The sequence below is a fragment of the Notamacropus eugenii genome, chromosome 1 (assembly GCF_028372415.1).
Source record: "Notamacropus eugenii isolate mMacEug1 chromosome 1, mMacEug1.pri_v2, whole genome shotgun sequence".
Taxonomy (NCBI): domain Eukaryota; kingdom Metazoa; phylum Chordata; class Mammalia; order Diprotodontia; family Macropodidae; genus Notamacropus; species Notamacropus eugenii.
This window is the reverse complement of record NC_092872.1, coordinates 534,930,965-534,957,338: the sequence shown is the minus strand read 5'-3', so window position 1 is coordinate 534,957,338 and position 26,374 is coordinate 534,930,965. Positions and strand designations below refer to the sequence as shown.

The window sequence follows — 26,374 nt, the reverse complement described above, 5'->3', positions numbered from 1 at the left end:
TTCTTTCTAGCTGCTTGCAATATTTTCTCCTTGACCTGGGAACTCTGGAATTTGGCCACAATGTTCCTAGGAGTTTCTCTTTTTGGATCTCTTTCAGGCAGTGTTCTGTGGATTCCTTGAATATTTATTTTGCCCTCTGGTTCTAGAATCTCAGGGCAGTTTTCCTTGATAATTTCATGAAAGATGATGTCTAGGCTCTTTTTTTGATCCTGGCTTTCAGGTAGTCCCATAATTTTTAAATTGTCTCTCTTGGATCTATTTTCCAGGTCAGTTGTTTTTCCAATGAGATATTTCACATTATCTTCCACTTTTTCATTCTTTTGGTTTTGTTTTGTGATTTCTTGGTTTCTCATAAAGTCATTAGCCTCCAATTGTTCCATTCTAATTTTGAAAGAACTATTTTCTTCAGTGAGCTTTTGAATCTCCTTTTCCATTTGGCTAATTCTGCTTTTGAAAGCATTCTTCTCCTCATTGGCTTTTTGAACTTCTTTTGCCAATTGAGTTAGCCTATTTCTCAAGGTGTTATTTTCTTCAGCATTTTTTTGGGTGTCCTTTAGCATGGTGCTGACCTGCTGTTCATGCTTTGACTTCATGTCTCTCATTTCTCTTCCCAGCTTTTCCTCCACCTCTCTAACTTGATTTTCAAAATTCTTTTTGAGCTCTTCCATGGCCTGAGCCCATTGGGTGGGCTGGCACACAGAAGCCTTGACTTCTGTGTCTTTGCCTGATGGTAAGCATTGTTCTTCCTCATCAGAAAGGAAGGGAGGAAATGCCTGTTCACCAAGAAAGTAACCTTCTATAGTCTTATTTCTTTTCCCTTTTCTGGGCATTTTCCCAGCCAGTGACTTTACCTCTGAATATTCTCCTCACACCCACCTCGCCTCCTGATCCTCCCAGCCAGCACTTGGGGTCTGAGATTCAAATGCTGCTCCTCAGCCTCGGGGCTTCGGCAGGGGCAGGGCTGTTATTCAGTGTGAGATTAAGTTCAGGTGCTCAGGTCGGGGCAGGGCCGCCTCTTGGGCTCAGTTCCCTCAGGGGGTTTATGCACAGATCTTCAACAATGGATCCAGGCTCCTGCCTGCTTGGGGAGCCCTGGTCTGCCGCTGCCTCAGCTTCTGCCTCCCGAGGGGGCCTGAGTTATGGGGGCACCCCACTCCCCTCTCGACCTGCCAAAGAGACCCTCTCACCGACCCCCGTCACCTGTGGGTGGAGGGACCTGCGTGGCCGCTGGAGATCCCATCCCTGAAGCCTGCTCAGATCTGTTCCTCTCGGTACCGCGGCCATGGCAGGGCTGGGCTGGGCTCCGCGTCCACAGCGCGACGGACCTTTTGGGAGAGGTTTGCAGGTCCCTCTGGAACAGAAATCTCCTTCACTCCACTGTTCTGTGGCCTCACTGCTCCAGAATTCGCCGTGAGTTACTTTATACAGATGTTCTATGGGTTGTGGGTTCGGAGCTATGGGTATGTGCGTCTTTCTACTCCGCCATCTTGGCTCTGCCCCGTAAAAACCATTCTTAATAAAGCTTGCCAAGAACCCCATTTAGTAAAGTCATTCAAAGAATATTTAAGAATGAAAATGGAAGGACAACAGGTGAGATATGGAAAACTAGCCAGTCAGTATTTATTAAGCATCTACTGTGTGGGAGGCATTGTGCTGGGGATACAAAAAGAGGCAAAATGGAGTCCCTGCTCTCAAGGAGCTTACAATCTAATGGGGAAGACAACATGAAACCAAATATATGTGAAACAAGCTATATTCAGGATAAATGGGAAGTCATTAACAGGGAAAACAGTAGAACTAAGAGGGGGTAGTAAAAGGATTCCAGTAAAAGAAGGGTTTTTATTTGAGAACTGAATCTCAGGAGTTTATTAGGTAAACCAAAAGAGGGAAAATGTTAGCAAAGTTTTTTATGACAAATTTTATCAAGGACAGGAAAGGTACTACAACTGGGTTAATTCCAGATGTACTTACTGAGGTAAAAAATGACATTTAAAAGAACAAAGATAAGAAAAGCAGCTAGACCTCGATCAAGTATGTACAGATGAGGTCCATACCAGAGGCAACACAATTTTGAGAGCACTGCGAGATCAATTTTAAAAGTATCATAGAGCGCAAGATTATTAAACATGGGAAAAAATCCCCCTTTATTACTCTCCAAAAAAGGTGACTAAAAGCATCAATAACTACCAACTCAAATGCCTATTTTCCCATCTCTGGAAACATTTTATGAGAATTCTACATATGCATCAAGGCCATCTCCCTAAGGTTATTTGAAGGGAATAGACAGTATTTAAATTACATCCTTATCATCATGGAATTCCCTGAAAAATGTCAAAAATACAAAATCCTACTGTATTTAGTGTTTGTTAAGTACAGGAAAATACCTTAAAGACTTTCCTCTTCCAAGCTGTATCCTACATATAAATCCTAATTGTATAAGATTCTTTGAGATATATGTTTGTTTGATGATCCTTTGACCATTAAGACATAAAGCAAGGAGATTGTTTGCTTGCAAAAGATGCTTCATCACTGTTACTGCCAAGTTCTACTGTCCTCATAGCTGATAAGGTACTCTAGGTGCTTTCATCTGAAAATCACATTGTACCAATTGTATCAAGCCCTAGAACACAGCAGAGCCTCCTTGTTGATATCCATAATCAAAAGCACTGACTCTAGTCATCCCCGTAGGAAAAATCAGCTGGATGAAGAATGCTTATTTTCCATACTACAATATGCAACTAGAAAGACAATCTGTGGAGTTTATCTGTCAGTATGTATAATCTTGGCCAAAGCTTGGGCCAAGACCTGAACAGTATTACTTTTGGGAAATTCCATATTTCTCTTAATGACCACAAACTATTACATGAGGTCCATCTTTTTTTAATACCACTATTCTGCCTGTATGACTGCAAGTCATAGAATACTATTGTTTTCTAAGGGTTGAACCTGAGGACCACACAAAATGCAATAGAGAGTTGTTTATTAGGCATAAGCAGGCTACACCACATTCTAAACAAGAAGTCAAAGAAGTCAGAGAAGCAAGTGATTTGAAATATGATGCACTAGTTAGTGGAGAAAGCAAGGAATAATGTGTGTGTTCCATTGATATTTTTATAGTGTCAAAAGAAATTGAGGAAGAGCACAAGCATGTTGTATGGACCCCCTGTGGCAAAATTACAGGTCATGGACAAGAATCACATAGGATAGGCAGTCATGGATGTATTGCAGTCCATTTCATTGAAAGAAAGAATTTTGAGATTATAGAATTATTGACAATCACTCCAACAGTACATGTTGACGTATTCATAATGTTAACAAGCTCAATGATTAGATAAACATGACAATTTCGTTACATTACATACTCATGCAGATGAAACTTGCTGTGATTTTTCAAGTAAATTATCAGTTACACTGTAACAAAAAAATATTATTTGGCTGTGGTTTAGAATAACATTTTGTGGGTTTTTTGGTTTATAAAGATATCCTAAACTTTTAGTGGTTGTCATCTATTTTAAATAGATTAATTATGGGAAATTAGAGATCGACATCTCAGGCTGGTAGGTAATATGTAATTTTGATTTAAAAAATAGATAACTGCTGTTTTGAAGTGTATTTAATACATACCCTTCAGGCAAAGCTGCTCCTCTACAGCTAAGTATACGTATTCCATGTTCTACTAAAACTAGCCTTCAGTCTCATCAGGATGTCTACACCATAAGAATTTAAGTCCTTTGAGGAGAGGCAGTCTAACTTGTCTTTTTATTACCAGTATTTTGCACAGTGTACGGTAAATGGTAAGGACTCAATAATTGCCTGTTGATTGTCAACTCAATAATTGCTTGTTGACTATCACATGGAAGTGACCCTAGGTTCTTAGGAGCTATGCCAATATAGCACAAACTTTGGCAGCTTGGAAGCCTTTCTGGAAATTAGGCTTCAAAGATGGCCCAGGAACTACTACATTTTGCTAAGGACTAGCTTCACTAAATTCAGAGAAACTTATCCCCCATTTGCCTGTACAGTGATATATTATTAATATTATAATTTGTATATATCATTCCCTCCCCCGTATTTTCTTTTCATCACAGCAACTCTTGAAAAACATCTACCCAATTATGAAGGGAGTGGAATATAGTAGTGGAGAGAATGCTCTGACAAATAATAGATCCTTTAAACATATAACCACTGCTTAATAAACACTTAATTCCCATGGATAAACCATTGCTAATTGCAAATACGTGGGATGTTAATAATTTTAGACTGCCTTTCTTTCTACTGCTTCCCTATAAAAGCTTGGGAGATTTTACTAATATAGTACATATTGATTTTCCCTCTATTCAATCTAAAACACATTTTTCTTAGAGTAGAGCAAGCTCCATTAAGGAATTTTGTCAGTCCTTTCCTCAACATGGTGTAATTTTTTTTGAGGAAATTCAAAATATGATAATAATAAAAATAATGGAATACAATGTGTTTGTAATGCAGGTCTACTGAGCAAAGTGAAATTCTTTTTTGAGGATATTTTAATAGGGGTTCAAAGTTAGTGTTTCCTATCAGCTACAAATGTTCATCTGTTAATGCTGATATGTGACGAAATTTTATATATTTCATCTTTGAAAATGTCTTTCCACACAGATGCTGCCAAATGCTGATATCAGTCTGAGCATATGATTTTAACTGAATAAATTCACCTGTAGGGCATTTATGAAATTCTATCAGATTCTCCTCAATTTTTGCCTTTTGGCATGTCATTACATTGTAAATTAATCACTTACAATTGAAGGTCAGGTGGAAGCTCCTGAACAGCAGTTAAGTGGATTTTGAAATAAGGAAATTACTTTTGTACTTGTATCAAGGTCTGACAAAACACTACTGGAATAAAAAGTACATCCACTGCAAATTCATGTGGAAATGGAGATCTCGCTTTTTCTTTTACGTTTTGACATCATGGAAAGCATATAAAGCAGTGTGACGTTACTTGTGATTCAAACAACATTAGTGACTTTACCCCAGTACAAGTTTTGCATAAAAACATTGTTTTGCCTTGTAATTTTATGCTGAATTCACTAACCTGCACCAAAAATTAATTTCTAGTCATTTAGTCTCCCATAATAGTGGCTGAGGGGAGTTCTTCTCATTCAGAAAGATTTCAGCCTCAGAAAGTCATAATAAAACATTTTTCTCTTCTTGTTTTGACATCAGAGGAATATACTGGTAATTAAAAAAAACCCCATCATGGCAGTACACATGGCACTCAAAATGTTGTCATTATAATCACATCACTGCAATTTGGAGTGCCCAGAATAGCGGTATGAAACAAGGAGTACTATATCTGGTCTATGTCTCTTGACTCCCTTCAGCCACAGTAGTGTGATGGCAACCACAGACAATATATAAACAATGAGCATAGCTGCAGTCAAATAACATTTTAGGGATGCTGAAATTTTGAGTTTCATATAATTTTCATGTTACAAAATATTCTTTTTAAAATAAGTTTTTTTTTCAACTACTTAAAATGTAAAAATCATTTTTAGTTCACGGCCTGAACAAAAACAGGCACCAGGCCTTTGTTTGCTGACCCTTGCTTTATAAAATCAACCAGTGAAAGCTAGTCTTTCTCTTTTCCATTCCATTCCTTTCTCTACTACTGGAGTAATCAAAAGATGATACAGTTAGAGTTAGAAGGGACGTTAGAGGTCAAATTCAACCCCTTAATTTTATGAATGAGGAAACCAAAACTCAGAGAACATGAAGTCTAGCTTTGCTCAGAGTCATGAAGCTAGTAAGCATGTGATGTGGGATTTGAACCCCGGTTTTCCTGACTCCAAGTATAATACTCTATCCACTACAGTATGCTGCATCCATATTCATTAATCATCTTTCCAAAGAACATGATCCTTCTAATCTTAAGTTTTTCATGGTTTCACACTGCCTACCAAGTAAACTAGCTTTCAAAGATGCCAAAAGCAGGCTCCAACTTAATTTTCCAGTGTCTTTTATATTTCTCCCAGTATCCCAAGTTGAATTCCACTTTAATCTTACTTTCTTTTGTCTTCCTGCTTTTACTCACATCATTTTCCCGTCTTCTATAAGAGTATCCCTATCTGTATCCATTTTCGCCTTTTTTTTGAAGAAGCAACTCAACTGAGTCAAACTTAAAAGAATACAAACCATTCCCCAATTGATAAGTGGTCAAAACAAATGAACAGGCAATTTTCAGATGAAGAAATCAAAGCTATCTATAGGCATATGAAGTGTTCTAAATCACTTTTGATTAAATGCATATTAAAATAATGCTGAAGTGCCACTTCACATCTATCAGACTGGCAAAATATGACAAAAAAGGAAAATGATACATGTTGGAGATGTGGCAAAATCAGGACACTAATGCACTCTTGGTGAGGTTGTGAACTGATCAACCACCCTGGAGAGCAATTTAGAACTATGACCAAAGGGCAACCAAAGTATGCATACCCTTTGATCTAGCAATACTACTAATAGGTCTGTATTTTAGAGATCATAAAAAAAGGGAAAAGGACCCACATGTATAAAAATATTTATAGCAGTCCTTTTAGTGGTGGCACAATATTGGAAATCGCTGAATAATTGGAAATGGCTGAACAAGTTGTGGTATATGAATGTAATGGAATACTATTGTGTAATAAGAAATGATAAACATACAGATTTCAGAAAAACCTGGAAAGACCTGTATGACCTGATGCAAAGTGAAATGAGCAGAACCACGAAAACATAGTACCCAGTATCAGCAACACTGTGTGATGATCAACTATGAATGAGCTGAGTCTAAGACAAGTACAAAGGACTCATGAAGGGAAATGCTATCCACATCCAGATAAAAGAACTGATGGACTCTGAATGCAGACTGAAGCATACTTTTCCACTTACTTTACTTTTTTTGTGATTTTTTTCCTTTTGATGTTTCTTCTTTCACAACTGTGATTAATATGGAAATGTTTTACGTGACAGCACATACATAACCTATACTGAATGTGTTTGTGCTTCGTTGCCGAAGAAGACCATGCCATCAGAGAAATAATAACATGACTTGAGCTTGACTTTTGTTTTGACTGAAGGAGGGCTGTGCAGGTCACCAGCCTCACTTCTCCTCCAGAGCCAACTGAATCCAGTGACCAGATATTCATCTATATTAACCTATCTAACCTATATTAAATTGCCCACCATTTTCAGGAAAGGGAAAGGGAGAGAGGGAAAAAATTTGGAACTCAAAATCTTATAAAAATAAATGCTAAAAATTGTTTTGACATGTAAGTGGTGTAAAAAGATTAAAGGGCAACTTGGGGGCTACTTCTCTCCTTCATATCTTTCCTGATGTTCTTCCCTTTCTTCCCCTCCCCCAGCTCTGTGACAGAGATCCTTCTTCCTTAGATTTTTCATACTTTACACATATCCTGGAAGTCTCTCTTACATTTATACTCTCCTTTGTAGTATTGTTATTTGGATATGCCATTTTACTCCTATTTGACTGTAGGTTCAGTGAAAACAAGGTCTATGTAACCTCTATTTTTGCAATCGTAGTACCTAGCACAAAGTACTTTGCAGACTTTTGGTGAATAGAATTAGTTAATTAAATTAAATATTTAATAAGTCACTTATTAAACTAATTTTAGTATTGAATTGAATATATAAAAATATATAAAAATATGTTATAGTCCCCTAAATTATCTAGTTTACATCAAATCTTCCATGCAATGCTGGTTTGCCTCTGATTTCCAAAATCTTTTTGTGCTTCCTGTATTTATTATAAGAATATGTGCTCAGTGGAGACAAATTAATTTTGGTATTAACCTAAATGAAAGAGTATTAAAAACATAAATATATGGCTAGGAGAGAACAGATAATTTGTCAAATGTCAATGAAGTGATCTGAGGATTATCTACAGTAATACACTTTTACTAATACGGGCTGGGGGTTGTCTATACTGTTATCAGTCATTTCTTGCCTCTACTTCTAACTGTCCACACTTGGCTATGGTGCTTCTGCTTCCTTCTGACTTTGGAACATCTTTCTATGCCTATACTCCTCTGCTTCCATTATTTTCTCCCAGAATATCCATTTTGAGGAAGGGCTCAGATCAGACATATTGTATTCTTCTCTGGACTTTACCACTATACCATGGGGAGGTAGCTTCCCTCCTGCCCCTATTTTTCCAACTCCTTTTTATGGTTTGTCACCTCCTCCACTGCAATGTAAGCTCCTTGAGGACAGAAGCTGTCCTTTTTCTTATTTTTGTAGCCTCAGTGCTTAACACAGTGCCTGGTGCATAATAGTGGCTTGACTGTTGACTGACCTGGAAAGATTCATCCTTTTATCCATGTGCTTGCCAAAATCCTTCCTATTCTTCACAGCCCAGTCCATATGCCACTTACTCCATAAAATATTTAATTCCCACAACTTCAAAGCATTTTGTTTATTATGTCTTCTTTGTCTAAGTTACCATATGCCACCTTGCATTTTGTTTATTTGTCTCCATTATATTGTAAAGGCCTTGAGATCAAGGACCATGTCTTTATCATCTTTGTAGCCCTTGCACTGCCTACACAAGGTTTTCTATTTAGTAGGAAGGCAAACATTTGTTGAATTCAGTTAAATTAAAAGCTTAACATAGTCCCCAGTACCACAGATTCAAACGTAAAAGGCTACTTAGATGTAACCTCATTTTAAAGATGAGAAAATGGAGGTGTAGAAAGGTAACTAACTCATATATAGTAAAGGTAGAAATGGCAGAACCTGCACTCAAACCCAATCCTCTGACTCTGGTCTTTGTTCCATGCTGCCTCCCCCAGTATTGCCTACTTAAAAAGTCCAAAGTACTCAATAATCAACTAATTTTATTTTAAAAAACTGTACATAAAAGGATTTTCTGATAAAAGAACCTATAACAACATAATCTATTTTCAGAAAACAATGAGAGAGGCCTGTCAGAATGCAGACTTCACCAAAATCATAAAATTCTTTCTAAGTAACTTTAGAAAGACCTCTTGTCTGAGAATGGATAGATATGGTATATTTTCTCTGAAACAATTGTTTTCTTAATAGAATCTCAAGAGTTATGGGAACTGCAAGGTCATCTAGTCTAATCTATACCTAAACAAGAATCATCTCAACAATACTGACACATCTATTTAACTTCTACTTGAAAATCTCCAGTGAAGGGAAAGTCACCACCTCCAATGTACATCAGTGTTCAAAATTTTTTGCATATGTGTATGTGTTCAGACATATAAAAAAATGAATGAAAGTTTTCTGCAAGCTGTCTGGCATTATTAAGTTACAAAATCTTAAAACATTCAAATATTCTAATCTTTAAAAGATCTAATACTATAGCATCAAATCTGACTTCAAAACACACTAATTCTGTTGAGAAATAGGGAATAAATTTACTAGATAAATGAAATTATTTCATTTGGAGTATACTCAAAAAGTATTAAACTAATTTATGTACCACATCTTTATGTATTATTTTCTCAACTAAATAAAATACTAAGATGCAAAGTATTTCAGAAACCTAGTCAACCACTATGGAAAAAGAAAATCTTTGGATTTCCAGCAGAGCAGTCACCTCCATCAAATTATACAGAAAAGATGAGATGTGAATTAGCTGCTGCTCTTTCGTCTTTCCTTCCATTTTTTTTTTTTGAGATTACTTAGGTCTAAAGCACTGGAAAAAAATTAACCATGTTAACTTTATATTTAACCATGTAAAATTAACATATAACAATTGGGTAAAGTCTCAAATGTTTAGATTATTTCAAGGTGAATTTATTGACTATTTTAATCTTTCCATTACTGCCTTCTGAAGTAACGTTCTGAAAATACAACCTGCATCTTTCCTTACTGAAATGAAATGAGAAATGCCTAACAAACGAAAGTCCAAAGTAGTCCATTTTCCCATAACAGTTTTTGTAAAATGCAAATATTCATAATATGTATTTAAAGGATGAATTCTTGATCATTTTTCTGGAGCTCAAAGTATGGTTGTATGATATAGTTAGGTAGATGTGTTACCTACCATTAACACATATCCACCCCCATTGCAACTTATTGGAATGACAAAGACAAGAATCATTAAGGACAGCAAGAAAGTATGGGGTTGGAGCTACACTAAAAGGTATATCCATACCATATCCATATATCCAAAAATACATTTGGTTATGAGTGTCCTGAAACTACCATTAAACACTTAAAAATTCAAAATTAAGCTTCACTTACATTAAAATAAATTGTTCAACCCAAATCTAAGTAAAGTAATTTTAAGATACTTAAAACAATTAAAAAATGAAAATGAAAGCAAAGATCCTTTCAAATGACTGGTTTGTTTTCCAAAGTGCTAAGAGCTCTTTGCCCTAGGAAACCAATGCTAATTAATTACCTCTTAAAAGTTACAATCAAAATGTAAAAATTAATTTGATGAGCTTTCATCATCAAAAATGTCTTAATATAAGATTCAGTTTCTATTACTTATTGTTTAGAATACTGAGGCTGATGTTATACTATGATGTTATAGAAAATAAATGAAATTTCCTTTGGAAGCTTTTTTAAAAATTTAAGATAACTGTGTAATAAGAATACATCTGTTCTTTATGCTAGTGAGAAAATGGGTGTATTATAATGAAACAATTCCAAATTAATAGCTGATATGTTAAAAATATTGGCTTTTTCAATTTATAATTCATATAATTATATTGTCCAAAACACAGGACAGCAAGCTAAGGTCTGGCTACAAATAGCTAATGCCCATTTACCATCTAAAGGAACCATTTATCATCTACTTTTAGGTAAAGGATTATAAGAGAAAATGTTTTAGAAAAATTAATGGAAAAAGTGTTTCAATATGAAAATTTTATCTAGTGGGATGAATTCTTATTTTTAACATGTATGCTCATACATGTGTACACGTACACACACACACACATATTCTCTCGACATTTTTTCTAAACCAAGTATGATACTTCTTACTACAAATTTATTCTCTCCAGTTGTAACAATAGCATATAAGCACCACAGATAATGCTGTAAACAAAATTTTAACAAGTAAACTAAGGGCAAATATCCATTTCCCTTTATTACAATATTTAATAGATCATGATTTAAGAGTTTCTATTTACTACAATTTCATTTTCATAATTAAAAATCCAGGCATATTTATACAAACATGAAACAGTTACATATATTTAAAAAAAAGCAGATTAGCTGGGTCTAGGACTTTTAGCATACAAAGTGAGCACATGAAACCTATAAAATGTTACTGTACGCAATGTATAAAAAACCCAATAACCTCTTATTTTAAAGCTTGGTTGAATAGATTAATCACTAGTAAGAAATAAGGATGGTAGTCTTGCTGGCTTATAAGTATTCCTGTAAACAGTCTGAAAGAAGCAAAAAATTAGAAATTCTTTAGTCAATAACTTACCCTTTTTCTTCCCTTCTAAACAATTGTAACAGTAGTTAATATTGGCTCTTTTAAATAGATTGATTCTAGGAGAAAACGAATTAGAACCATGGGAAAGCAAAGTAACCAAGTCTTTACAAATATATTAAGAGGAAAAAAAATATTGTACTCCACATATGAACTGGGCTACAAGTTGTGTGAAAAAGTAGGAGTTACTGCTTAGTTTTACTGGAGTTTTGTTGCTATCAAACTGATTAATCATTTGGCAACAGTATAACAGAAAAAAAATCCAAGGTTGGGGGAACCCGAGTGCTTAATAATATATTTAAAGATTTACACAACTAAAAAAACCTAATATTGAGAATGCTCTTTCCTGTTCTTGTTGCATAGGGAACAAATTTCATTTGGCACACTGGACTGAATTTTGAGAAATAAAATAAACTTACAGCATTTGGCATTCCAATTAGATGTTGTAGTTAAGACAACTGTGGGATAGAGGAAAGAAAAAAATGTGTTCTGAGGGGAAAAAAAGTTAGAAGACAGAAGACCAAAGGTGCTGGTGCCTTCTACCATTCAATGTCTCTGGAATACTTTCATCTGTAACAACATATACAAATTATTATTCACACCATGATTAAACTGCTAGAAGATCTTCATCACTTTTTATTGTGCTCTAATTTACAATACCCAGCAAGGAAACCTGACTATAAAGGCAAGGATGCCTTAAACAGCAAAAGTGTTCTATTCACATTGTATGTTTTTATTCAAATTTGCTTTCTGGTTCAGTTTCAAGTTTAGTGCACAAATAGCTGTGAGAATCTGTAAGATCCCATAAACTTAGGCCAAATTTCAGCAGTTTAAACCAGCTGCTCCTTGCAAATAATGTTTTTCCTTCTTGGTAGGTAAACATAATCTCAGTTTCACAAAAGTACTTCTTTAAACTGTAGTATCTCCAAAGTCCTTGTTCCAACGGATATATGCTTCCAGTGTTTGAGGGCTCACACTGCGCTTTATCTTTTTCAAGGACTCAGTGAAGTCAGATAATCGAATATTTCTCATCTGTATTTCAAAGAATAAGAACAGAGCATTTTTATAAATACATGCAGAATTATCAAAAATTTTCTTTAGCATGTATATCCAAGACTAAAATTATTCATTCTGTCCATTAATCCTACAAAGAGATATATTTTACCTTATCCACCATTCTTCAAATTATTGTATAAAAATCATGTTTTATTAATATTTTAAACATACAAAGGGAATTTACTACATAAAATGAACTATGAATTTTTATGTTTCTTAAAGTGAGGGCACATCTATAAGAGAAGCTGAAGCACTTTTGTGCCCACCTATAATTTTAAAGATCATTATAAAGGTCGACTTGGACATTGAAAAAATGTAGGGGGCAGCATGGAAGGTTCTTAGAAGGGATATTGGTAATTCTGAACTTCTAATTTCCTCATATTACCTACTTAAGAGGGATTTTGAAAGGAAAATTGTTGTAAGTTCATGGAAAGTTATATAATCAAGCTATTATAATAAAGTATAGCTTCCTAAATACAATTATTTATGTTTTTCATATGAGATCCTTATGCAAAAGAATAAAATTTGAAAGGACCCTATCTTTATTACTTCAGTGCTTCAAAAAATTTCTGTGTACTTCTTCCTTCCATCAAAACAGACTACAATACTTCCTTACTTTAGTAATCTGCTTATTTAAAGTTGTAGCAGCAGAAAAAAAAAAGAAAATCATCAGTGGCCTGTCTCATGAGCACACCCTTTCTAAAATTAGCTAAGATGATATTCTGACTATGTAAAGTCTACTGTATAAAAATACTTTCTAGTAGAATTCTTAAGGGAAACAAACCAAATTTTGCCTCACTTGATAAAAAAAAAGTAATACAAAATAATTCAGATAAGTTATCTGACTTTTTATTTTAAATATAAAAGGAATTATAAAGCAGTATACCTCACTGGCAGACATATTCTTCACTTGTTCTGGTTTCAGTTCTACAAAATAGAAAAAATTTTCTGTAAGAAATGAAACTAGGGTTTCTGTTGAATAATAAAATACAAGAATATTTATAAGTATATGTTCGATAAGATACATTATAATTTTACCAATACATAAAATCCTTCAAAATGCTGAAAAGAATAATTCCTTTGCTGAATAACTTTGAATGCACAATGCTGAAGAACAGTATATTGTTATTCCTTTCTTATTAATTCTGGAGATTACAATTTGTCAGTCATATGGGCAACCATTCAAATATTGTTCTAATTTGTTTCAAAATAGCAAAAAATGTTTAAAAAATATAAATGACTTATCTTTGCCAGCGATCTTGGTTCTACTGTGACAAGGCTTGAGTAGAATAGTTGGGAGAGAATTTCTTAACATGTTCATAAGTTTGAAAGACACAAATCTGTCAGCCTCACTCTCATCCACAGTTACTGAAGTCCAATGGCAAGACAAAAGTCAAGCTAAACAGTGATGGCCCATAACACAGTGAATGACCACTTGGTGTCCTTCATGTATGACCAAGCTCTGTAAGCACTCCACAGCACTTGCTTCAGCTGCCTTCATGACCATGGGAATAAATTGTTCTCACCCAGCAGTTCTGATAGGGGAAGTCTTCCCATGCTTGGGTATAATCCCCCTGAGGACTTATATATTAATGTAATCACAAGACCAGTTCCTAAAACCTATCCATAAATTTACCTATGACTAGTCATATATATAGTTTTTTAAAAAATTGTTTCAAAAAAAAATTTGGCTGAACAGGATTACTACTAATGTTCTAATTATGTCTACTACAGTGGAAGGTTTATAAGCACTTAGTACTAAGCCATCTTGTTCCAAATCAATTAAAGCCATTTTCTAGCAACTGAAAATTACTAGAAATCTATAATTAAATACGGAGGGGAGAAGCCACCAATCAAAACTAGCACTACTGAGTCAAGCACCATGATTCAAGTCTCAAAATCTCTTCAGCATGTGGAGGAGGTCTGAAGAGTCTAGAAGTAATAAAGGGCAGTTTTACTCTTATGGCTGTGTATTAGTTCAAAGGTAGCTCCTTCTATCACAGGATGAAGAAATTCACTCAATCCTGATGATGGGAGTAAAAGCAGTGGTTGAATAGGAAAGCATATCCTCTGAAGGTTATGATCAAAGTATCCAGAAGACATTACTAGAGTTGGCAATAAGGTAAAGGGGAGGTTTCCTCTTGACATCCACATGATGAATGATGAACATTAATTAAATACTGAACAGTTACTTGCTGACAAGGAGCTTACATTCTAATGGAAAATAGAACAAATAGGTGTGTCCTGGATGGGGAAAGGAATTATGCCAGGAAGTCAAAAAGATGGCTATCAGAACAACATGATTATATCTCTCCCAATCCAGAAAATGAAGAAAGAAGAATCCTTTGTTTCTTTTTACTACTGGAATGTTCATGTTAATGTTTTATCTTCTTGTGGCCTCCCTTTGTTTTTCAATTAAAAAACAAGGTACTGTTTAGAAACTACTTTATTTCACATTTTCTAGTCATGGCAATGCAAACTCTGTCTTTGCAAGCAATTCCACTTGAGAAAAAGTCTATTATTGGAAATCTCCTATTTTAAATGCTTTTGGTGCCCATAACTGTTGATAGCAAAATATTTACAAGATGACTCTCCAAAGACAGAATAAAATAGACAGAAAAGGAACATATCTGTTTATCACCTACCTCGTATGGGACCCAGGGCTGCATCTTTTGCAAGTGCCGTTAAATCACTTCCTGAGTAACCTTCAGTCATTCTTGGAGAAAGGGAAAGAAAAACACCAGAACACTTATACCATTGGAAATATTAAATCTTAATGATGGTAAGCTTGGCACACTCTATGAAAAACAGGTGCTTACAAGGCATGATCATAAGCTCCACCTGCCAAAAAAAAAAAATCTTCCACGTTGGCTTTACTTTAGGTTAATGTATCTCTTTCTACCTTCTGAAAGATCCTGCAATTTGTGTTTACAGGGAAGGGTGAAATCTTTCAACCAATGCAATTCATTAGAACATTAACAACAGATATATTAACAAAAATTAACTGCTACCTTCACAATGAGCCTAGGGAAGAGGGACAAGGACACAGCCTGAAGATTAGGAAAGGTATATCAACATGGGAATGTCTTGGTAGAAAATCCAAGGGAAGTGCAGCTCAGAGCACGAAGGCTGAGATATAAAAAGCTATTAAGAAAAATGTGTGGTAACCAGATCAATAAAGCACTTCTGCTATATGTCACTTATCAAGACATGGAAACAATTTGAGTGGGTACTATCTATGTAATTATAAAAAATAAATCACATTTGTTCAAAGTTTAAAAATAAATGAAAATATTTCATTTTCTTCTCACTTTATCTGAAGGTGTTTAAATTTGATTCACTTACTCATTCCCTATGTACTGTGCCAAAAAATAGAATGATGAACATTATAAGCAGTAGACTTTTTCAAAAAGAGTAATTTCAATTTGTCCCAGTATTTGACTCTTTACCCATAAGACTATAACTATGACTGAAAAGCAACAGTCACTCACCTAGTTGTCAGGTGTGTGTGTGTGTGTGTGTGTGTGTCTCTGTCTGTCTGTGTGTCTGTGTCTCCGTGTGTGTCTATGTGTGTCTGTGTGTGTTTGTATGTGTCTGTCTGTGTCTCTATGTGTGTCTGTGTGTGTGTGTGTCTGTGTCTGTCTGTGTGTGTCTCACTCACCTAGTTGTCAGGTGTATGTGTGTGTGTATGTATGTATATATGCATGTTAATCTAATAGGACTTTTCAGTGATTAAAATAAAGACCAGGTGGCATTCTAAGTGGAGAGTTAAGTAAATGGCAGATTGTTCAAAAAGTGAGTGTGCGCATTGAAACCTTTAATATTCTTATGAAATAACATTTTCACAGAGAACCAAGAAACTAATGTAAAAGAAATGAAGAGAAACCATAGAGCCAGTTAAATGGGATAAAACTGACATGCTACATGCATATAAGGAAAAAAAGGTGCATATAAGGCTATCGAAATTTGCATAAATTTTCAAAATTGGAAGGAATCTCATTAACCATATATTCTAATCTAGACCTGAACAAGAATTGTCTCAGTGAGTTCCTCAACAAGTCGTTATCCAGCCTTTGCTCCAGTACCTCTAGAGTAAGGAAAAAACCACTCCTTCCAGAGCCAGACCATTTATTTCACTTTTGAGGAGCTAATTTTTTTCAGAGAAAAAGTTTTATTAATGCCTTTTGTCTTTATATTAGTCATTTTTGGGAAATATTCTCTTCTCAGTTCCTCTGCTCGCACTACTCCCACCATTGAACACTTTCTTATAACAAAGAAAACAGTTAAACATCAACATCTGTTACAGAGAGTGCATCTAACTATATATATATTCTGCCCTAGGAATCCCGCAGCCCTTTTTCATAAACGGGGAGGAAAGTTTCATTATCTGTTCTAAAGGAATATCATTAGTTCTCAGAGTTACTCAGAGTTTGGCATCCTGTTAGTGATTTTTTCCTTTACCTTACTGTATAAATAATGTACACTGTTCTTCTGATTTCGCTTATTTTGCTTGTTACTAGTTGATAGGAATTTCCTATGTTCTTCATATTTGTCATTTCAAAGATTTCCTTAAGTCCACTTTAAATCTGTTTCTCTGCAACCTCTACGCATTGTTCCTAGTTCTGTACTCTGAGGTCAAGCAGAATAAATCAAATTTCTTTTCTAATGACAACCCCTTAAATACTTGAAAACTGATACCATTCTCCCTACATCCTCTTTCTGACAGTTCCTTCAATCTACCCTCCTTTGTCACAATCTCTAGTCTCCATATCACCCTGGTTTGACTTCCTAAAGAAACTCTTTAACTTAATATTCTTCCTAAAATGTGGTGTGCAGGACTGAATACAATACTTTAAATATAATCTAACCAAGGTAGAATAAAGGTCACTGCTAATGCAGCCCAAAACTGCAATAGCATTTTGTGCTTCTATGTCACCTAGAACTTACACTAAGCTGTCAGGTTCAATAAAACTTCCAGATGTTTTTCAAAAGAAATGAGTTATTTTATGCATCTGCCATATTATATACCTAGGTTCAAACAAATGAACTTCACAAATGTACTTTAAGTTTATTTCTTTTAAATAAACAGTTCAGATCTGACCCATCTTTTTAGCCTACTAAGCTCTGTTTGGATCCTATGTCATTCATTCAAAGTGTGGGTTACTGCTTCCAGCTTTGTGTCATTTGCACGTCATTTGAATTTGACAATTATTCTTTTATGCACATCACTGGTAGAAATGTTGAATAATACAGTCATGAATAGCTCCTTACAGCATGCTATTACACCTTTTTTCAAGCTGACAACATTCAACAAGTTCTGAATTTGTCTAACAGTCAGTCTGTAAGTTAACAAACATTTCTTTAGCATCTACTACATGTAAGGCACCATGCTAAGGACTGAGGAAAAAAAGGCAAAAACAATAACAAAATGTCCTTGTTCTAAAGAAGCTCAGCCTAATGACTACATGAAAATAACTATATACAAACAAAACCTAGACATGATAAACTGCAGATAAGTCAACAGAAGGAAGACACTACTAGTAAGGGGTACTGGATTACAGCTTCTTGAAGAAGGCGAAATTTTAGCTGGGACTTGAAGGAAAACAGAAAAACTAGGAGGTTTAGATGAGGAGACAATTCTAGAGGACAACCAATGAAACTCCATAAAGTCAGGACATGAAATATCATATTCAAGGAATAGCAAAGACACCAATGTCACAGGATCTCAAAGTATGTGGGGATGAATAAGGAATAAGAAGATTAGAGAGGCAGAAGAAAAGTCAAATTATGAAAGGCTTTGAAAGCCAGAGAATTTTCTATTTGATCCTAGAGGGGACACGGAGCTACTGGAGTTTACTGAATAAAAGGGTTACATGGTAAGAACAGTGCATTAAGAACAATTTAGCAGTTGAATGTAGGATGGAAAGGAGTGGGGAGAGACAAAGAAGGGAGGCAAAGCAGAAGAATATTGGTAGTCTGAATGCAAAGAGATGAGGGTCAACAACAGGTGGCAGTGTCAGAGAGGATGCAGGCAAGAGAGGGTGTGTGCGTGCATGTTGTGTGTGTGTGTAGTCAAATACATCACTCAAGGTTTGAGCCTGGGTGACTGAGATGCTGATGTCCACAGAGATTTTAGGAAAAGGAGGTTGGGGAGGAAGGGGGAAGAAGAGAAAGATAATGAGTTCAGTTTTTAAGATATGTATAGCTTATCCAGTCTGAGATGTTCACTAGGGATTTGGAGATGTGATGAAGATTAGGGCTGGACAAACAGATTATAAATGACAATTGAATGCATAGGAGTTGATGACCTCACCAAAAAAAACAGTGCAGACTCTACTACAAAGGAAAAAGATAACAGAGTATCCAAAACAGAGCCCTGGGAGAAAAATATAAATTGAACAATTTAGATCTTAGATCCATTACAATCAGGTCATACAAAACATATTCCTTTTCAGAAGATAGAAATATTCAGGTAGAGATTTTACATTATATAGAAATTTGCACCTCCTTATCATAAAGCTTACTTAAATCAAAGAGAAAACCACTTCTTCACAAAAATGCTCAAGTAATCCAAACAAAATTACTTACCTAGCTAGCTGAGCTAGCTCTTTTTGGGTCAATGGGCTTCCTTGTTTGCTTAATAGATTTTTTAGTAAAAGTAGTCTAGTCTGAAAAATGAGAAGAAAAATGTCACAAAGATCATCAGCTTAAAATCATCTTACAAAACAAGTATCTATTCAGATGATTCTCAGATCTCTATACCTATAGCTCTCTTTTGAGTTCCAATCCCACATCATCAGCTATTTACTGGACATTTTGAACTGGTATCTTGAAAGACATCTTAAATTTAACATATTCAAAACAAGTTATTATCTTTTTTCACAAAACTGTCTTCTCTTCCCAGCTCTCCTATTACTGTTGAGGGCATCGATGGATCAATCAAAAAGTATTTATTAAGCATTTGCTACATGCCAGGAACTGTGCTAGACTAGGAATAACAAAAAGAGGCAAAAGAATGTCACTGCCTTCAAAGAACTTATAATTTAATGGGGAAGATCACATACAAACAAATACAAAGCAATACAAACAAAACAAACACAAACAAATAACTAAAAAATAATTAACTGAGGGAAGGCACTGGAAATAAGAGGGACTGGGGAAGGTTGAAGGAGGAATTTTGGTTGGAACTTAAAGGAAGCCAGGGAGGTTGACAGACTAAATGGAGGAGGGGAGAGTATTCCAGGCATGAAGTACAGCAGGGGAAAATGCTTCGAGTCAAGACACTCCTGTTCCTGGAACGGCCAGGAGGCCAATGTCATTGGATCAAAGAATGTCTGTCAGGGGAGTGAGGAAAAGACGACTGGAAAGGTAGGAGGGGGCAGGGTTACGAAGGGCTTTGAATGATAAACAGAGGATTTTGTATTTGCTCCTGGAGACAACAGGAATCAACTGGAGTTTACTGAGTACAGGGCTGACATATTGGACCTGACCTTCAGGAAAATAATTTTAGTGGCTGAATGGAAGATGGATTGGAGTGGGGAAAGACTTGAGGCAGGCTGACCCAGTAGCATATTATTGCAATAATCTAGACATGAGGCAATGAGGGCCTGGACTAGAATGGTGGTAGCATCAGATGTGAAAAGGGGGCATATTTGAAGGATGTTGCAAAGGTGATAACCACAGGACTTGGCAACAGACTAGTTAAGGCGTATGTGCATGTGTGTCACAGTAAGGAATCCAGGATGACTCTAAGATTGTGAATCTGACAGACTTGGAGGATTGTGTTGCCCTCTACAGTAACAAAGAAGACAGGGGTGGTGGAGGGTTTGGGGGAAAGATAATGAGTCTATTTTGAACATAATGAGTTTAAGATATCTACTGGATATCCATTTTGAGGTGTTAGACAGTTGGAGATGTGAGACTGGAGGTCAGCAAAGAGATTGGGGCAAGAAAGGCAGATTTGAAAATCATCAGCAAAGAAATGGTAATTAAATCCATAGGAGCTGATGAGGTTACCAAGTAAAGAAGAGGGCCCAGAATAGAATCCTAAAGGACACTTATGGTTGGAAAATATAATCTGGATAAGGATCCAGCAAAGGAGACAGAGAAAGAGTGGTCAGAAAAATAGAAACACTGGGAGAAGGTGGTGTCCTAGAAAGGAGAGATTTTCAAGGAGGAAGGAGTGACGAAGAGCATCAAAAGATGAAGAGAAGTCAAGGAGAACAAGGATTGAGAAAAGGTCATTAGATTTGGAAACTTAAAGATAATTACTAACTTTGGAGAGAGTAGTGAGATGATAAGGTCAAAAACAAGATTATATGGGGATAAGGAGAGAGGAAAGAAAAAATGAAGGCACCTATTGTCAAAGATCTTTTTGAAGAGTTTAGCTACAAAGGACAGAACAGATGTGATAACAGAGATGGAAGGATCAATTGACGGCTTTTTTAGGATGGGTAGAAATGGATATTTGTAGCAATAGGAAATGAGTCAATAGACAGGGAGAGATTGAAAATAAGTGACCGATAGTAACAAAAATATTTTAATGACGATCAATAGTAAAAACTCAAGACAATTCCAAAGGATTCATGGTGAAAAATGTTATCCACATCCAGGAAGAAAACTGATAAATTCTGAATGCAGACTGTAGCATACGTTTTTAACTGTGTATTTATTTTCTTCTGCAACATGGCTAATATGGAACTATATTTTGCATGACTTCACATGTAAAATTAGTATCACATTGCTTGCCTTCTCAAAGAGTGGGGAAGGGGTGAGAACAGAAAGAATTTGAAACTCAAATTAAAAAAAAAATCTATGCTAAAAAAATGCTAAATGTAATGGGGAAATATTTAATTTTAAGTAAACAGACATTAAAAAAAGAAAAAAGTGATAGAGTAGGGATGACGAAAGAGTCACATAATGCTGGAGGAGATGGGATGCAATGAGATCACTTGAACAGGCAGAAGGATTAGCTTTGGTAAAGGAGTAAGTCTCATCACATGAGACAGGGACGAAAGAGCAGATAATGGCAGAACACAAAAAATGACAAAAGATAAGGAAGAAGGAGCTCATGGTGAATGCTTTCAATTTCCTTCTATAAAATATGGGACAAAGTTCTCAGCTAAAAGGACAGGGGAGGGGTAGCCATGGGAGATCTAAGGAGGGATACAAAGGTTTGGCAGAGACACTCTGCTGTGGAGCATGGGCAGCAATATGATAAGGGGGCTAGGAGGACAATAGAGTTGAACTGAGATGGGGAGGAGAGGAGAGAGTGGCTAGTGTAGGGCAGATGGTCTGAGAAAGAATTGAGGGATTAAGGGATTAGAGGTTACAATTCAAATGAAGAGTAGGGTTATGTAAAGGAAGCCTGGAAACCTTGTTGCCATCAACTTCTTCAAACTAATGTCACATAGTCAATCTATTGTCAAATGTTGCCACCTGCACCTTCACATCTTTCACATACATCTACTTCACCCATTCACACAGCAACCACCCTCATACAGCCTCTTACTCCCCTTTGCTGGAGTATTATAATAGTCTTCTATAGGTCTTCCTGCCTCCATTCTCTCCCTGCTCCAAGTTAACTTCCACTCAGCTGCCACAGTGATCTTCCTAAAGCATGGATCTGACTAAATCATTATCCAACCCTATTCTATATCCTCTAGTGGCTCCCTATTATCCCTAGGATCAAATATAAAATCCTATGTTTATACTTTAACGGCCCTTAACATTTCCTACATTTCAAGTCTTCTCACACTAGACTCCCCTTCTGTACCATCCAATCTACCTATGCTGCCCTACTTGCTGATTCTGGAACATGACCCTTTATCTCCAGTCTCTAATCTCCTTGTCTTTGTCTTGACCGTCCCCCATTTCTGAAATCCTCTCTGCTCACTTCTGTGTCCTCATTTCCATAGATCTCTTCAAAACTCAGCTCAAATCCCACTTTTGCAAGAGGCCGTTCCTTCCCCCTCTTCATCTCACACTCACCTCCTTCAGCTAACGCCTTTCTCCTCTAAGTTTACCTTCCTTCTGTTCTACATATTTCTTGTACAGATAAAATTACATGCATTTTGTCTCTCCATACAACAGAAGCTTTTTGAGAATGGAGACTACATTTTTCTCTTTCTTTGTACGTGTAGCGCTCAGTGAGGCACAGTGACTGGTACACAGTAAACCCTTAATAAATGCTTGAACTGAATGACATATTTCTCCCTTCAGTCTAGCTTTTTTCTTACATTCACACATATTTAGCCCTCTTTTCTGTTAAGTGAGTTACTACGCTCCTCATCATGCAGGCTCAAAACCTCCCTCTCTCTAGCCCTTCATATTCAACTGAACCATCGTTTAATAAATGAATGAATGTCATGCACCAAGGCACTAGAATACAAAGAAGAAATTAGCCATCAACTAGCTTGCAAGTTACCAGCTTGAAAAAGGAGACAAGTATATAAGTAAATACAAACTAAAATATAAGCAGAAAGAAAACATTCAAATTATATGCTACAAGGAAGTACAGGAGGGAAAGGTCATTTCCAGACACAGAACATGTGAATGGGGACCATAGAGATCATCTTTCAGGAGAGTATGCCCAAGGTTGAACCTGAAAGAAGGGAAGAATTAGAAAGTAGGGATAATAATGGGAAGACTTCCAGGCACTGGGTATCAGCTAAACAAAGGCACAGAGATGGGAAAAAAGAGAGATAAAACATAGCAGGCACTTACAGAAAGCTTTAAGGTTTGTAAAGTGTTTTACATTTTGTCATTTGATCCTTATAACAACTGTGTGAGGCAGGTACTAACGGCATCCCTACATTACAGTTGAATAAATCAAGAATCAGAGGCTAACTGACTTGCCTAAGGTCATACAGCTATGAAATATCTTGAGGTGTGATTCAAAGCCAAGTCTTCCTGACTCCAAATCCACCATGTTTAAATGGAATCTGAGGTGGAGAAGTGGAGTAGTGTAAGTAAAGGGAGGCAATATAGACTGAAACTAGATTGTAAAAGCTCTGAAGGTTTTTGAACGTGAAAGTGATGTGATCTGAATAGAAAATAAAGAACATTACAAGTACTGGAGTATAAAGGATGACCAGAAATAGAAATACCAGTCAAGTAATCTATTACAATAGAGCAGTTAAAAAGTGGTGATGGTCTGAATTAGGATGGTGAAGTGGAAAGGAAGGAGTAGATGAGAATTACTGCACAGGTAGAATTAACAGAATCAGGGAAGTGACAGGAACAGATGATGGGGCAGTGGGGTGTAATGTTAATGGAATAGGAAGATCTTCCCCATCCAGTAACAGGTCTATGTGACCTGCTTTGAGCTCTGACCTAGCTCACAGCAGTGATACATACTGAGACACACATGGAGCCTGAGTCACATGGAGGCCACTGTGGGAAGAGTTTGCCCAATGGAAAAAGAGTGGAGGAAGGAACTTGTTTATGGGGAAGCCTAACAGAAAGAATGCTTAAGATGTTGGCACTCTCTGGATTGCTGATGAATACCTTGCTAAATCTTACCTCTTGGCATCCTAATAATGATGTTCTATTTAATATTTTGGTTTTGCCTCTGAGGAAGACAGTTTATTGTATTTTGCAAATCTAGCTTGGAAATAGTATTCATAGCAGCTTCTATGGTTATCACAGTGGTGTTACATGGTGGGGAGGAAAGAACCAAAGAAGATTGTAATTTTGAGCATAGGTGACTGGGAGCATAATTTTATCAATGAGAATGGAGACATTAGCAGATTTGGGGTAGTGGAAATCAACGAGATAAAGTTTAGTTGTTGAATTTGTGGTATTTCTGAGATGTTTAAGCACAGATATTCAGATTGCATTAGGGAATGTGAGGTTAGAACTCTGGAAAAGGCTGGAGCTAGAAATAAAAGATATAAAAGAATTTTTCTCAAAGTGTTAACTAAACCATGAGAGTGAATGAGGTTACCAAAGAAGAGAATAATTAAAATTAAAAGCTTATGGTGTTTCGATATGTAATTGGTAAAAAAAACAAACAAAAAAAAGCCTATATATTCATTTCAAATTCCACATTCTCCATGAAATCTTCTCTGATTACCCTGGCTACATGTGGTCTCTACTTCCTCTCAACTCCTATGGTATACAAAACCATTCTTATGATACAAACCATTGCATTTAGCTATTTGTGTACTGGTCATGAGATAATTTCTCCTACTAAAATGTAAAATCCTTGAGGGTAAAAACTGTCCTACTCATTCATCTTATTCTTTTGATATAACATAATCAGGTACCTTACTTACCAAACGCTTAGATATTAAATTAAAGATTCCCTCCCCCCTCAAAAGAATCTCTTTCAACTTCTACAATGGCATAATAATTAAATTAATTGAAACTAAGAAATTATTTTTTTTTTTTAAGAAAAGAGGCACTAGCTGTATAAATGGAAGTAAAAATATATACTTACCTCCTCATTTGGTAAAGACACATATACTCGTTTGATGAAACGCCTAAAAAAATGTTTTGAACAATTAAGAAAAATTTGATTTAAAATGTTAAATTCACTTTAAAATAAAGTCTAAATTTAAGACATCTTAGAGAAGACTTGAAGGAGGTTGTATAGAAAAATTGTTTTATATAACTTTGAAAGACTTGGAGACTTGGATCAACACAATTTCAGAGTTCTCATGAGGAAACATGCTACCCAGTTCCAGAAGAAGAGGTTATGATGAATTCAGAGTGCTACTGAGGCATTTTTTTTTCAAACACGGCCAATGTGGGAATTTGTTTTGAGTATAGGTTTTTATAATAGTCTTTACTTTTCTTGCCTTCTCAGAGGGTGAAGGAAGGGATGGGGAAGGAAGAGAATGCAAACCTAAAAATAAAAGTGAATTAAAAAAAAATAGAATGTTTTAAAGAAGTGCTTTTTTAAATCATTTACTGTTTAAATTTATTTTACTTAATACTGTCATAAAATAATTGACAGAACTTTTGTGATAGCCAAAAATTGTGAACAAAGTAGGTCCCCAAAGTGAGAGAATGGCTGGACTATAAAAAATGAGTGTAATGGAACAATCTAGCACTTAAGAACGACAACTATAAAGAATTGAAAGAAGCATAGGAAAAGCTGTGTGACAGAGTGAAGTAGGCATAACTAGAAAAATTATATACAATGACCATAATAATGTAAATAAAAACAATACTTAAAGGCAGACAAAATGATTAATTGTAATGGTTTTTTTGTTTAGAACAGATAAGTAGTGAGAGACTGAATGCTGAATGTTGTATATACTATCAAATGATCTGCTTTAATTCTGCATAACTGTTTTGTTTTTTGAACAAGAGATGTTCAATATACACCTAAATACTTGTACACCTGGGTTGTTAACTTTTTAAGTACAAATATTTTATACAATTTTGCTACAAAAATGTTTCAAAAATAATGTTAATTCTTTATATGTAACTGCTTCATCATTCCAAGTGGTGGCTCTCTGATCTTCTTGTTTTAGAGGAAACCCTTCTATCCTCTTATTCTTGGCAAGAGGTAAGTATGACTAATTCATAAAAAGTTACTGAACTTCTGCCCAAAAGAGTTTCCATCTAGCAGAATCTCCTCTTATCATTATGTACTTTAAAAGTTCTCACCCCAAGAATTTTAGGTGCTAAAAGAAGATTTCTCATTTATAAGATTGTTCCTATTGAACTGACTTTCTCCCATAATGTTTTACACTTCACATGTTTTCACAAAATCAACTGACTTCATTAGAACAGATATGTCTAAACTATGGAAATTGAGACATCTGGGAGGAAAATTCAAATCTTATTATAAAGTATTCTATTATGCTAGATTTAATTTTACTATTGTGTAAATAATGTTCCTCACGT

At 35.7% G+C, this 26,374-nt stretch overlaps 1 protein-coding gene across 4 annotated transcripts in view; it reads right to left on the bottom strand.

Moving 5' to 3' along the window:
* Positions 1–10,988: 10,988 nt before the first annotated feature.
* Positions 10,989–26,374, bottom strand: part of SPAST (spastin) — a 94,052-nt gene continuing 78,666 nt past the window's right edge. For all 4 annotated transcript variants that reach the window (XM_072634125.1, XM_072634124.1, XM_072634123.1 and 1 more), the window contains 5 exons: positions 24,957–24,999; positions 19,103–19,182; positions 15,160–15,230; positions 13,401–13,441; positions 10,989–12,490 (listed from right to left, as the gene is read on the bottom strand). In XM_072634125.1, coding sequence (XP_072490226.1) covers positions 12,368–12,490; positions 13,401–13,441; positions 15,160–15,230; positions 19,103–19,182; positions 24,957–24,999 — 358 coding nt within the window. In that variant the 3' untranslated portion in view covers positions 10,989–12,367. The remainder of the gene's footprint in view (positions 12,491–13,400; positions 13,442–15,159; positions 15,231–19,102; positions 19,183–24,956; positions 25,000–26,374) is intronic.